At 39.0% G+C, this 15,945-nt stretch overlaps 1 protein-coding gene across 1 annotated transcript in view; it reads left to right on the top strand.

Annotated features, from left to right (window-relative positions):
• LOC133664271 (zinc finger protein 569-like) overlaps positions 1-15,649 on the top strand; it is a 40,686-nt gene extending 25,037 nt beyond the window's left edge. The window contains exons 4-5 of the mRNA XM_062068783.1: positions 193-285; positions 14,036-15,649. Coding sequence (XP_061924767.1) covers positions 193-285; positions 14,036-15,407 — 1,465 coding nt within the window. The 3' untranslated portion in view covers positions 15,408-15,649. The remainder of the gene's footprint in view (positions 1-192; positions 286-14,035) is intronic.
• The last annotated feature ends 296 nt before the right edge of the window (positions 15,650-15,945 follow it).

The raw sequence follows: 15,945 nt of genomic DNA, 5'->3' as shown, positions 1-15,945 counted from the left end.
TCCGGTACTGCACGTCCCTGGCGAGCGCCTTTGTTCTGCCCTCAAAAAGTAACATTCAGGTTCGGGGCTTTCCTGAAAACATCCGGGACCTGAGCCTTAGTAGTCACCTCGAACGAAAATTTACAGTCCTTAACCGTACATATTGTGAGACAATATATGGATTTGTTGAATACACCTTTCTATATACTACAGTACTGTAGGTGGCGCTAGTCACTTCAGGCCATGGCTGCAACGCACCAGGAAGGAGAAGAAGAAGCAGAACAAAGACACACCAGCCGCAGCTAAGTCTGCATTATTTTCTTCATTTCTACGTTTGTGCAGTTATTCCTCTATCGAATGACAAAACTACACGTGATTACTTATTCGCGTCAGGATCAACACGACTCAACTCGGTGACATTTGAAGCGTCTCAGGCTCGCTTAGCTTGCTAGTTAGCTTAGCTCGCTAGTTAGCTTAGCTTGCTAGCTGCCGGCGAAGAGACGCGGAAGTGAGCAACACATCGCCAAGTAGAGATCAAATGTGAGTATAAAGTGTCGTGATTGCGTGAAAATGTGTGAATTACAAATGCCGAGAGTGTTGGTGAATCAGTGACTAACTGCGGCCGTTGAATAATTATTTGTAATGTTATAAAAACAAAACAACAACCACTACTGGACGCTGTTTACAGGAATCATCAAGTTGGGTTGCACAGAAAAGGTTTGTTTACTTCTTACTCTCACATCTTTCCTAACTTTATATTTAATCATTAACATTAAAAGGACCCTTGGAATAACTACTCAATGGAGAAGCATTGTCAACGATATCACTAATACTTTCAGGTCAATAGATGATTGATTGATTGAGACTTTTATTAGTAGATTGCACAGTACAGTACATATTCCGTATAATTGACCACTAAATGGTAACACCCCAATAAGTTTTTCAAGTCGGGGTCCACGTTAATCAATTCATGATACAGATATATACTATCATCATAATGCAGTCATCACACACGTTAATCATCAGAGTATATACATTGAATTATTTACATTATTTACAATCCGGGGGGTGGGATGTGGAGGGGGTTAGGTTTGGTTGATATCAGCACTTCAGTCATCAACAATTATATCATCTGAGAAATGGACATTGAAACAGTGTAGGTCTGACTTGGTAGGATATGTACAGTGAGCTCAGAAAGCATAAGAACAAGTATATACATTTGATTATTTACAATCCGGGGAGGTGGGATGTGGTGGGGGGAGGGTGTTAGTCAAGGGTTGTAGTTGCCTGAAGGTGTTCTTTTAGTGCGGTTCTGAAGGAGGATAGAGATGCACTTTCTTTTACACCTGTTGGGAGTGCATTCCACATTGATGTGGCATAGAAAGAGACTGAGTTCAGACCTTTGTTAGATCGGAATCTGGGTTTAACGTGGTTAGTGGAGCTCCCCCTGGTGTTGTGGTTATGGCGGTCATTTACGTTAAGGAAGTAGTTTGACATGTACTTCGGTGTCAGGGAGGTGTAGCAGATTTTATAGACTAGGCTCAGTGCAAGTTGTTTAACCCTGTCCTCCACTCTGAGCCAGCCCACTTTGGAGAAGTGGGTAGGAGTGAGGTGTGATCTGGGGTGGAGGTCTAGAAGTAATCTGACTAGCTTTTTCTGGGAAGTTTGGAGTCTAGATTTGAGGGTTTTGGAGGTGCTAGGGTACCAGGAGGTGCATGCGTAATCGAAAAAGGGTTGAACGAGAGTTCCCGCCAGAATCCTCATGGTGCTTTTGTTGACCAGAGAGGAGATTCTGTAGAGAAATCTCGTTCGTTGGTTGACCTTTTTGATTTAGTTGGTTGCCATTTTATCACAGGAAAGATTAGCCTCTAGAATGGAACCTACTGTAGGTGACCTCATCTTTCCTGGTGATAACAATGTCACCCACTTTTATAGTGAAGTCATTGACTTTCTTAAGGTTGATGTGGGACCCAAACAGGATGGATTCCGTTTTACCCAAGTGTATGGATAGCTCGTTGTCAGCGAGCCAGGTGCAAGTTCTACAGAGTTCAGCACTGAGGATTTTCTCCACCTGTGACTTGTCCTTGTTTGATACCAGCAGGGCCGAGTCATCTGCAAACAAGAACTAAATAATACTAATAATCGCTTAGGGAAGTCCTACTAAAAACATTTTGACAGATTTTTGAGTGCCGTGTGTAATGTTCTATATTCTCAGTGGAACATTTAAAGTTTTGGTGTTGTTTACTGGCGTCATATTGCAGTTTACATGTATATTTTATGTGTAACTGCCATCTACTGGTGTTGCTTATCATTACACCATGTACCAAATAAAATTGCTTCGAGGTTGGTAAGCACAACCAGAAATATGCCGTTCATTTGGTGCACCAGGTTATAAGGCGACCTGTATTTTTGAGAAAATGAAAGGATTTTAAGTGCGCCTTATAGTCCGAAAAATACGGTACATATAATCATATAAAAAAATAATCGTTTTAACCTGTCGACTAATCCCCAAAGAATAATCGGTGACCAGTCGACTAAAATAATAATAAATTATAATCCTGTGTATGCCTGGGCCGATATTCGATAAGTCAATTAACTGACGATAAATGAAAATTAAGTCGACAAGTTTTCCAACGTCGATAAATCGCCATGTGCATGCTTTTAGCGGCTACTCGTGTTTGTATCATAGTGGAATGAAAAGGGGGTGACTCTTTGACTCTTTGTGCGGCGAGGCGGGGCCGCTGGCCTGTTAGCATTGCAGAGTGCAACTGATTAGCATGTAGCGGCTAACATGGACAAAATGATCACAAAACCAAACGCCACCGCACCAATGTGGGAATATTTCAGTTTAGACTAGAGATGTCAGATAATGGCTTTTTTTTGCATATATTCGATATTCCGATATTGTCCAACTCTTAATTACAGATTCCGATATCAACCGATACCGATATATACAGTCGTGGAATTAAAACATTATTATGCCTAATTTTGTTGTGATGCCCCACTGGATGCATTAAACAATGTAACAAGGTTTTCCAAAATAAATCAACTCAAGTTATGGAAAAAAATGCCAACATGGCACTGCCATATTTATTATTGAAGTCACAAAGTGCATGATTTTTTTTAACATGCCTCAAAACAGCAGCTTGGAATTTGGGACATGCTCTCCCTGAGAGAGCATGAGGAGGTTGGGGTGGGCGGGGTTGGGGGGGTGTATATTGTAGCGTCCCGGAAGAGTTAGTGCTGCAAGGGGTTCTGGGTATTTGTTCTGTTGTGTTTATGTTGTGTTACGGTGCGGATGTTCTCCCGAAATGTGTTTGTCATTCTTGTTTGGTGTGGGTTCACATTGTGGCGCATATTTGTAACAGTGTTAAAGTTGTTTATACGTCTACCCTCAGTGTGACCTGTATGGCTGTTGACCAAGTATGCTTGCATTCACTATGTGTGTGAAAAGCCGTAGATATTATGTGATTGGGCCGGCACGCAAAGGCAGTGCCTTTAAGGTTTGTTGGCGCTCTGTACTTCTCCCTACGTCCGTGTACACAGCGGCGTTTTAAAAAGTCACAAATTTTACTTTTTGAAACCGATACCGATAATTTTGAAACTGATACCGATAATTTCCGATATTACATTTTAAAGCATTTATCGATATCTCTAGTTTAGACCTTTGGAACAAGATGAGCCTATCAACACAGAGGAGCCATTTTGACGAATGTGCGCGAATACGACAATCCTGCATGCCCACTCGGTGAACAAGCCAGGTCAGCGTAAACAAAAATGTGGTTATACATTAGTTCAGTTCAGATTATTTATTTGAGTGGAAAAAAAAATGAAGCAATTCATACATAGATTTGCCCTTTTTTAAAAACTAGGGATGTAAATCTTTGTGATGGGCGATTCGATTTGATACGATTTAGTGTACATACGATTCGATACCGTACATCAGGGGTCCCCAAACTACGGCCCGCGGACCGAATGCGGCCCGCCAGCGTCCAAAATCAGGCCCGCGGGAAGTCCCAAGTATAAAAAAATAAAAATAAAATAAAAACTTTTTTTTTTTAAATTTTTTTTTAATTATTATTATTTTTCTTATCTACTTTGTACCGCTTGCTACTCACGGTGTCTCCTAGCAACTCAGGCAAATCATATTGTGTAAAAATGCATTTTCTCATCGATAACGTGACATCATCGCGCGCGCGGAAAGTGCGCTATATATATATAATATATATATATATAATTTATACATATATATATATATTTATATATATATATATATATATATATATATATATATATATATATATATATATATATATATATATATATATATATATATATATATATATTAGATATATATATATATAATATATATATATATATACAGCCCGGCCCCCGGCCAAATTGTTTTAACCCAATGCGGTCCCCGAGTCAAAAATTTTGGGGACCCCTGCCGTACATGAACGATTCAAATCTGTGGTTAACACTTGACGGACATATTCTTTTTTCACGCCACAAGAGGAACAAAAGCGTTCCTTCCTGTGCACACGCTCCTCATGTTAGAGGATAAATACCGTATTTTTCGGACTATAAGTCGCTCCGCAGTATAAGTCGCTCCGGAGTATAAGTCGCACGGCCAAAAATGCACAATAAAGAAGGAAAAAAACATATATAAGTCGCACTGGAGTATAAGTCGCATTTTTTGGGGAAATGTATTTGATAAAATCCAACACCAAGAATAGACATTTGAAAGGCAATTTAAAATAAATAAAGAATAGTGAACAACAGGCTGAAAGTGCTACAGTGTATTAAAAAAAAAAGATAATAAAAATAAATACAAATAAAAACTAGAACAGCCAAATAGCTAAAACTAGTATGCATACATCTAAAAAAAGGCTTTTTTAAAAGAAGGGTTTTTAAGCCTTTTTTAAAAGCATCCACAGTCTGTGGTGCCCTCAGGTGGTCAGGGAGAGCATTCCACAGACTGGGAGCATGATGACCAAAACAGTCTGGATTTCAGGTTTCGGTTCTCCGGTTGGATGTTTCTGTGCGTGTGTAGGATTTCTCCAGCTCCTCCCACATTCTATAAATATGCATGTTGGGTTAATTGAAGACTGACTTGTCAATATGTATAATTGTGGGTGTGAATGATTGTCATGTGTGTTCTGCGATTGGCTGGCGACCAGTTTAGGGTGTGACCTTCCTCTTACCTAAATCCGCTTGAATAGGCACCAGCTTACATGCGACCCTGAGGATAAGCGCTATAGAACAGGCCTGGGCAATTACCGTATTTTTCGGAGTATAAGTCGCTCCGGAGTATAAGTCGCACAGGCCAAAAATGCACAATAAAGAAGGAAAAAAACATATATAAGTCGCACTGGAGTATAAGTCGCATTTTTTGGGGAAATGTATTTGATAAAAGCCAACACCAAGAATAGACATTTGAAAGGCAATTTAAAATAAATAAAGAATAGTGAACAACAGGCTGAATAAGTGTACGTTATATGAGGCATAAATAACCAACTGGTATGTTAACGTAACATATTATGGTAAGAGTCATTCAAATAACTATAACATATAGAACATGCTATATGTTTACCAAACAATCTGTCACTCCTAATCGCTAAATCCCATGACATCTTATACGTCTAGTCTCTTACATGAATGAGATAAATAATAGTATTTGATATTTTACGCTAATGTGTTCATAATTTCACACATAAGTCGCTCCTGAGTATAAGTCGCACCCCCGGCCAAACTATGAAAAAAAATTGCGACTAAAAGTCCGAAAAATACGGTCGTTAGGACCTTGGCACCGAGCGCTCAGACTAGATCGGTTCAAGCAAAGTCTATGAGCATGAACTGATGAAAACTACTCGGATGAGAGGACAAACGTCTTGATCAGTTGAATGCCATGAGAATAACAATAACCTGATGAATGAGAACACATATAGGCACGTTTATCTTCTAATATAGAAAAGCACATTCTATAAAAGTGAAATGCTTCCAGTATTTTCACATTTTGTAAAACACAACATATCCCCAAAGATTTTAAATAAAGTAAAAAGGCCAACATGTCAAATATTTATTTTCCCAAAGTCAAGTCAGTGTCGTCATAGAGTTCTAGCCAAAATAGACTTTCATCCATCCATCAATTTTCTACCCCTTGTCCCTTTTGGGGTCACAGGGTGGCTGGAGCAGCTCATCCCAGCTGCACTTGGGTGGAAGGCACCTTGGACAAGTCGCCACCTCATCGCAGGGCCAATACAGACAGACAAAATTCACACTCACGTTCTATATCCTAATTGTCAAAGTCAAGGCCCGCGGGCCGGATCTGGTCCGCAAACTAATTATCCATGGCCCCCCCGGGATGATATTTAATTATTATTATTCGAAGTGGCCCTGCTGCTGTTTTGCACGCACCAATACTCAATCAGTGTTGGCGCTAGGAATTTTCAAAATGGGGCCCCATGGACCCCATCGAGTCATAAAAATGGGGTCCCACAGTACATTTTTGTAACCGTTTTAAAAAAACAAATGATACATGTATGCATTATCCTGTTAAACCCCACATTCTATATTGTGTTTTGGAAAAAGGTTGTCATACACCAGGGGTGTCCAAAGTGCGGCCCGGGGGCCATTTGCGGCCCGCAGCTAATTGTTTACCGGCCCGCCACACATTCTGGAAATGCTATTGCAAAAAATAAAAAATAACATTAAAAAAAGTGGAATGAGGTGAAATCTAACGAGAAAAAGTTGCAATGTTGACACAAAAGCTGCCATGCAGGCTGGTTTTTTTTTCTTTTGTCTTTCTTTATTTTTAATTTTTTTGCCATTGCTCAAAAAAATAATAATGACAAAAAATCCATGTTATAATGAATTATTTTCAGGGCTCCAATTACTTCAAATAGTTCACTTTAAAATGTTTTATGTGGTAAATATTTCATATATTGTGTAGTTGCCTTTTAAAAACAACGTTTTCTTTGACAAAAGAGCAAAACAAACAAAATAATAGTTCAAACGTAAAATCAACAGATGTATCTGAAGTTGATCTCGTAACTTAAGTGTTGAAAGTTAAAAAAACTAATAAAAATGTATCACTTTTTGAGTGGGGCACCTTTTGGATCCCAAATATATTTAGTGGTATTTTATTTATCTTTTCACTGTGATGACTCAAAAATATTAAATAATTAAAATCAATGGTGTCCTGCATTATTGATCTTTTAGGAGTCTAATTACTAAATACTGTACATTTCAGTTTTACTATAAAAAACAAAGTTGTTTTTGACAAAAAAAGCCATAAAACCTTTTTTTTTTAAAAGTAATATAGAGATTTACTGTAAGCGTTAAATAAAAAATAATAATACAAATTTGACTTATTTTTTAAATTTTAATGACTGAGACCATTTATGGTCCTCGGGCACCCTAAAGGTAAAATTAAAAAAAAAAATCCAAATATTTTGTTATGGTTTGAAAATGAAAAATATCAAAATGGGCCCCACATGCTTTAATTTTTCCGTGTGCGGCCCTCAGTGGAAAAAGTTTGGACACCCCTGTCATAAACGTTACTTAATTCAAACAATGTATTCAGTTATAAACATTCATTCACTTTCTTCTTTCCATCATGGATGTAAACTTCACCGCTGCCAGTATTTTTTCTATATTTTTATTGTAATATTTTCAGAATGTGTTTTGTCTATTTTTGGCCAAAGTAAGACAAAAGAAAACAACCGGAAGTTGTTTTTATTTATTAGTTTTAATTCCATGATTTTAATAGTACAGCCCGCATGTGCACAGATTTTCCTCCTTGCGGCCCCTGAGCTAAAATGAGTTTGACACCCCTGTTCTTTACCAAAATAGACGTTTACCCTTAAATATGCAGTTTGTGGTATTGTGCTGCATCATTGTTGTACTGCTATGGTGCAATGCATTGAAAGTAAACAGATTTTTAAAAGGAAAGTAATATTTCATCTGAGTCTGTAAACTACAAACCCCGTTTCCATGAGTTGGGAAATTATGTTAGATGTAAATATAAATGATAAATGATTTGCAAATCATTTTCAACCCATATTCAGTTGAATATGCTACAAAGACAAGATATTTAATGTTCAAACTCATAAACTTTATTTTTTCTTTTGCAAATAATAATTAACTTAGAATTTCACGGCTGCATCACGTGCCAAAGTAGTTGGGAAAGGGCATGTTCACCACTGTGTTACATGGCCTTTCCTTTTAACAACACTCAATAAACGATTGGGAACTGAGGAAAGTAATTGTTGACGCTTTGAAAGTGGAATTCTTTCCCATTCTTGTTTTATGTAGAGCTTCAGTCGTTCAACAGTCCGGGGTCTCCCTTGTGGTATTTTAGGCTTCATAATGCGCCACACATTTTCGATGGGAGACAGGTCTGGACCACAGGAAAGTACCCGCACTCTTTTTTTTTTAACGAAGCCACGCTGTTGTAACACGTGCTGAATGTGGCTTGGCATTGTCTTGCTGAAATAAGCAGGGGCGTCCATGATAACGGCGCTTGGATGGCAGCATATGTTGTTCCAAAACCTGTATGTACCTTTCAGATTTAATGGCGCCTTCACAGATGTGTAAGTTACCCATGTCTTGGGCACTAATGCACCCCCATACCATCACACATGCTGGCTTTTGAACTTTGCGTCGATAACAGTCTGGATGGTTCGCTTCCCCTTTGGTCCGGATGACACGATGTCGAATATTTCCAAAAACGATTTGAAATGTGGACTCGTCAGACCACAGAACACTTTTCCATTTTGCATGAGTCCATCTTAGATGATCTCGGGCCCAGCGAAGCCGGCGGCGTTTCTGGGTGTTGTTGATAAATGGCTTTCGCTTTGCATAGTAGAGCTTTAACTTGCACTTACAGATGTAGCGACCAACTGTATTTAGTGACAGTGGTTTTCTGAAGTGTTCCTGAGCCCATGTGGCGATATCCTTTAGAGATGGATGTCGGTTTTTGATACAGTGCCGTCTGAGGGATCAAGGTCACGGTCATTCAATGTTGGTTTCCGGCCATGCTGCTTACGTGGAGTGATTTCTCCAGATTCTCTGAACCTTTTGATGATATTACGGAGCGTAGATGGTGAAATCCCTAAATTTCTTGCAATTGCACTTTGAGAAAGGTTGTTCTTAAACTGTTTGACTATTTGCTCACGCAGTTGTTGACAAAGTGGTGACCCTCGCCCCATCCTTTCTTGTGAATGACTGAGCATTTCATGGAATCTACTTTTATACCCAATCATGGCACCCACCTGTTCCCAATTTGCCTGTTCACCTGTGGGATGTTCCAAATAAGTGTTTGATGAGCATTCCTCAACTTTATCAGTATTTATTGCCACCTTTCCCAACTTCTTTGTCACGTGTTGCTGGCATCAAATTCTAAATTTAATGATTATTTGCAACAAAAAAAAATGTTTGAGTTTGAACATCAAATATGTTGTCTTTGTAGCATATTCAACTGAATATGGGTTGAAAAGGATTTGAAAATCATTGTATTCCGTTTATATTTGCATCTAACACAATTTCCCAACTCATATGGAAACGGGGTTTTGTAGTTTGCTTGTTGATTATTTTTGTTTGGTTTTGTATTGTGTAGTTATATTTATATGGTAATTATTATTCTGTGACTGTAAATTGTTTGCTTGTTTTCTTATTGATGCTTAAAAATTGTGTAGTTATAGTTATATGCTTTTACTTGTAATTGTATTGAGTTTGTGGACGCCAGGAAGACTAGTGGGTTGTTGTGGCAACCAGTTAATAAGGATCCTTAATAAAAATCAAATCAAATGCCAGCTCAACATTTCTCCGCGATGTCTCTTTTTCACCTTTTAATGATTGTAAAACCTCTCTATCGTCTTCTTTGGGCTCTTTGCTCTCTTTCCACAAGATATCACCCTTGACGCACAAAGATAACCCCTCACCCCACAGCGTGACCTGCATCACCAATAGGTGCGCTGCTCAAATATACACTTTGTTGAAGCGGTCATGCGGAAACAACGTTCACGTATTTTACTCATTCAACAAATCATTGATGCAACAAAATAAAAAACTACGTTTTTTTTGTTAAAAGGTCTACAACTGGACCAGATGAAAGAAACACTTGTAAGTAATTTCATGGGACCGGTACCAAAAAGTATTTCGATACTTTTCTATATAAAGGGTACCACAAAAAAATTTCATTATTGGCTTTATTTGAACAAAACATCTTAGTGTACATGAAACATATGTTTATTATTGCAATTTATGCCTTAAATAAAATAGTGAACATACTAGACAACTTGTCTTTTAGTAGTAAGTAAACAAACAAAGGCTCCTAATTAGTCTGCTGAAGTATGCAGTAACATATTGTGTCATTTATCTACCTATTATTTTGACATTATGAAGGACAATCTGTAAAAATTTATTATTAATCCACTTCTTCATTTACTGTTAATATCTGCTTACTTTCTCTTTCAACATGTTTTATCTACACTTCTGTTAAAATGTAATAATCACTTATTCTTCTGTTGTTTGATACTTTACATTAGTTTTGGATGATACCACAAATGTAGGTATCGATCCGATACCAAGTAGTTACAGGATCATACATTGGTCATAATTTAAGTCCTCATGTGTCCAGGGACATATTTCCTGAGTTTATGAGTATAATATTTTGTGATGATGAAAATTATTGGTGTAATCACAGTAGTATCGATGAGATACTTGGTATCATTACAGTGGATATCAGGTGTAGATCCACCAATGGCATTTGTTTACATTGTGACGCCGGTGAGCTACGGTATCCTCCTACGGTGTGTAGTGAAACATGTTGAGCTATTCCTCGTCCTGCAGGGATGATACTTGTAAGAAACGTACTTTATTTGTCGCCATGGAGACGAGGATTAGTGATTTAGAAGTAGCTACAACACTGCTGAATGTGGATGGACTTTAGCTGCTAGCTAGCTAACCATGTCTTAAAGCACCTCTTCCTGAGGGCGTTTCAGTGTTATAACTTCACCTTTATTGTTAGTTTTTAAGCCAAAAGTAATCTGTCCTCCCTTTTCTGCCTACACTCTGTGTCTGTAAGTACTCCATGATTGTGCGCTGCCGAACATGCTCCTCTGCTCATAAAACCAGCAATGTCACGAGGTGATGAAGAGCCGTCATGCCCGTTAAAACTTTTCAAACAGAGTATAGTACCGCGATACTACACTAGTACCGGTATACCGTACAACCCTACATCAGTGTGGACGTGTTTAACAAAGTTGAACTTGTGAACGTGACAAATATAAACATTTAAATCTGTTCTCTTAAAAAAACAAAACATTGCTAACATATGCTAGCTGGGCTACAGGATTTCATAAATTACGCTTACATTTTGTTGGATTTTGTCCTTCGGTTATACGCATACTTGCCAAACCTCCCGATTTTCCCGGGAGACTCCCGAATTTCAGTGCCCCTCCCGAAAATCTCCCGGGGCAACCATTCTCCCGAATTTCTCCCGATTTCCACCCAGACAACAATATTGGGGGCGTGCCTTAAAGGCACTGCCTTTAGCGTCCTCTACAACCTGTCGTCACGTTCTCTTTTCCTCCATACAAACAGCATGCCGGCCCAGTCATAATATATGCGGCTTTTACACACACATAAATGAATGCAAGGCATTATTGATCAACAGCCACACAGGTCACACTGAGGGTAGCGTATAAACAACTTTAACACTGTTACAAATATACGCCACACTGTGAACCCACACCAAACAAGAATGACAAACACATTTCGGGAGAACATCCGCACCGTAACACAACATAAACACAATAGAATAAATACCCAGAAACCCTTGCAGCACTAACTCTTCCGGGACGCTACAATATACACCCCCCATCTCCCGAATTCTGAGGTCTCAAGGTTGGCAAGTACGGTTATGCGAGCAGGGGTCTTATGTTCATTTATCTTCTATAGCAGACCTGGGCAAATGAAGGTGTTTCCACAGAGTGTTTCCAGAGCGGCCAGCCTGAAATGCAAGTGTCAGGGACAGACACGGAAGGAGATTTTTACAGCAAAGTTCTAAAGCTTAGCGATATATCAGATATATAAAATTGTAGGTGTGTTCTTGTTTTTTAACCCTTCACATTCATATTTCACTGAGTTTTTTGCATTTTTGTTGCGTTTCGCTTGATTGTAAAATATGTCGATCAAGAGGGGGTGTGACGTTCACATGTTGTCAATATTCAGTGTTTTATCGTTCATAGTTAATATTGTAAATCCCACATTTTTTTTTTTCTGGGTGTCTCATTCAGTAAAAAAATAAAAAATTCCATTCCGTTTTTTAAGGCGGTCTGTCATAACGTTTTTAGCAATCAATCAGACATTATTGTGAGGTTTTGTATTAGTATTCCTAAAAATCAGATATACCGGCCCCCAGACCCATTTTTTTCTGTAAATTTTGCCCCCCCGAGTCAATATAATTTCCCAGACCTGTTCTATAGCGCTTATCCTCAGGGTCGCATAGCTGGTGCCTATTCAAGCGGACTTAGGTAAGAGGTAGGTCACACCCTAAACTGGTCGCCAGCCAATCGCAGAACACGTGAAAATCATTCACACCCACAATTATACATATTGATAAGTCAGTCTTCAATTAACCCAACATGAATATTTATAGAATGTGGGAGGAGCTGGAGAAAACCCACACACGCACAGAAACATCCAACCGGAGAACCGAAACCTGAAATCCAGACTGTTTTGGTCATCATGCGCCCAGTCTGTGGAATGCTCTCCCTGACCACCTGAGGGCACCACAGACTGTGGATGCTTTTAAAAAAAGCTTAAAAACCCTTCTTTTTTTTAAAAAAATCCTTTTTTTTAGATATGTGCATACTAGTTTTAGCTATTTGGCTGTTCTAATTTTTATTTGTATTTATTTTTTATTATCTTTTTTTTTTTTTTTATTTAAAAAAAAGTTCAATACACTGTAGCACTTTGAGGTTGTTTACTCCAGTGTTTTTCAACCTTTTTGAGCCAAGGCACATTTTTTGCGTTGAAAAAATGCGGAGGCACACCAGCAGCAGAAATCATTAAAAAAGGAAACTCAGTTGACAGTAAAAAGTCGTCGCAATTGTTGGATATGACTTTAAAGCATAACCAAGCATGCATGACTATAGCTCTTGTCTCAAAGTAGGTGTACTGTCACCACCTGTCACATCACGCCATCACTTATTTAGAGTTGTATGCTGTTTTCCTGTGTGTAGTGTTTTACTTCTTGTCTTGCGCTCCTATTTTAATGGCTTTTTCTCTTTTTTCTGTATTTTCCCGTAGCAGTTTCATGTCTTCCTTTGAGCGATATTTCCCGCCTCTACTTTGTTTTAGCAATCAAGAATATTTCAGTTGTTTTTATCCTTGTTTGTGGGGACATTGTCGATTGTCACGTCATGTTCGGATGTACACTGTGGACGCCGTCTTTGCTCCACAGTAAGTCTTTGCGGTCGTCCAGCATTCTGTTTTTGTTTACTTTGTAGCCAGTTCAGTTTTAGTTCCGTTCTGCATAGCCTTCCCTAAGCTTCAATGCCTTTTCTTAGGGGCACTCACCTTTTGTGTATTTTTGGTTTAAGCATTACACTCAATTTTACCTGCACACTGCCTCCCGCTGTTTCCGACATCTACAAAGCAATTAGCTACCGGCTGCCACCTACTGATATGGAAGAGTATTACACGGTTACTCTGCCGATCTCTAGACAGCACCGACACTCAACAACAACACATCATTTGCAGACTACAATTACTGGTTTGCAAAAAATATTTTTAACCCAAATAGGTGAAATTAGACAATCTCCCACAGCACACCAGACTGTATCTCACGGCACAGTGGTTGAAAAACACTGGTTTACTCAATGTAAAGTGCTTTTTACAAATAAAATCTATTATTATTATTCATACTGTGTGTTGGTCTTGTTTATGCGCATTGTCAACATGGTGACTGATAGGATCCTCAGAGCAATGTGTCATGTGACTGGACTACTCTAAAACATGTGATTGTCTTCTTGTGTCCTGTCAGTAAAGAACATCTTCTTGAGCCGCAAGAGTGGACCTCTAGGATGGCGCAAGAGGAGCCACAGTCCTTCCGCTTTAAAGAAGAGGAGGAGCACCAGCCCCCCTACATTAAAGAGGAGGAGGAGGAACACAGCATCAGTCAGGAGGGAGAGCAGCTTGAATGGTTGGAGGAGTTCCCAGTAATTGGTGTCATTGTGAAGAGTGAAGATGACGAGGTCAAAGGTGAAAGTGAGGAGAAGAGAGAGGCGGAGCCTCCAAGCAGCAGCTCAACACAACACATGACAACAGAAGCTGATGGAGACCACTGTGGAGGATCACAAGCAGACAAGCTCTTAGCTCCACTATCAGATAGTGAGGACACAACGTCACACTCTCCTGACACTGATGATGAAGACTCTAAAGAAGATAAGACATGTCACACTGACAACACCCACTTGAAATGTTCCCACTGTGACAAAACATTTGCTCACCATTGTCATCTGAAAATACACACGAGAACGCACACTGGAGAGAAACCTTTCATGTGCTCGGTTTGTAGTAAACAATTCTCCCGGAAGGAAAGTTTGATCATACACACGAGAATACACACCGGAGAGAAACCTTTCATCTGTTCAGTCTGCGGCAAAGGTTTTATACAAAATAGTGATTTGAGAAAACATACAAGAATACACATAGGCGAGAAACCCTTTTCCTGTTCAATCTGTGATAAATGTTTTACACAAAAAGATACGTTGAAAACCCACATGAGAGTGCACACGGGGGAAAAACCATTCAAGTGCTCAGTTTGCAGCAAAAGATTCTCCTGGAAAGAAACTCTGAAAAAACATACACGAATACACACAGGAGAAAAACCGTTCTGCTGTTTAATCTGCGGCGAAGGTTTTATACAAAGCAGTGATTTGAAAGTACACATGAGAAGACACACCGGAGAGAAACTGTTTTCCTGTGCGATCTGTGGGGAAGGCTTTGTACACAGTCAGAGTTTGAAAGTGCACATGAGAAGACACACTGGCGAAAAACCTTATTCCTGTTCGAGCTGCAACAAAAGCTTTTGTGACCGATCGACACTTGTAATGCACGTGAGAACGCACACTGGCGAAAAACCTTATTCCTGTTCAATTTGCGGCAAAGGTTTCGCACGGAATACATTTTTGACAGTGCACATGAGAACCCACACCGGTGAAAAACCACATTCCTGTTCAAGCTGCGACAAAAGCTTCTGCGAAAGGTCAACACTGGTGAAACACATGAGAACACACACTGGAGAGAAAGTGTACAGTTGCAGTGTGTGTGATAAAAGATTCTCTTACAAATACCAGATTAACAAACACAAGTGTGTTGGTGAGAACAGCAGCAGCTGCGGGACTTCTAAATAAACTGTCAATACTTGCTTGCAACATAACAGAAGCCGATGGAGACCACTGTGGATCTTGTAACACAATGTTTGAATGCTTCTAGCGTTTAAATGCAATACAAATAGTTTAATATAAAATATTTAAAAGATTTATGGCAAAGTGTCAGTCCATTGTATTACATTAAAATGAAAACATTGTGAAACATTTGTTTTAACATTTCATTTGTGTGGAAAACTTTCTGTGATACAATCGAGTTTGTACCCTCGTATATTAGTAGTGTTTGAGAGCAGAACTAAACGCAATTAAGGACAATAGATGGCATTAGTTTGTGTTCTTTTGTGGTTGCTATGCCTAAATTTAAAGGCCTACTGAAATGATTTTGTTCTATTTAAACGGGGATAGCAGATCTATTCTATGTGTCATACTCGATCATTTCGCGATATTGCCATATTTTTGCTGAAAGGATTTAGTATAGAACGACGACGGTAAAGATCGCAACTTTTGGTATCTGATAAAAAAAGGCTTGCCCCTACCGGAAGTAGCGTGACGTAGTCAATTA

This window comes from Entelurus aequoreus, linkage group LG14, assembly GCF_033978785.1.
Source record: "Entelurus aequoreus isolate RoL-2023_Sb linkage group LG14, RoL_Eaeq_v1.1, whole genome shotgun sequence".
Taxonomy (NCBI): domain Eukaryota; kingdom Metazoa; phylum Chordata; class Actinopteri; order Syngnathiformes; family Syngnathidae; genus Entelurus; species Entelurus aequoreus.
Note: the sequence above shows the minus strand (reverse complement) of the source record. Positions and strands in the feature narration are given on the sequence as shown.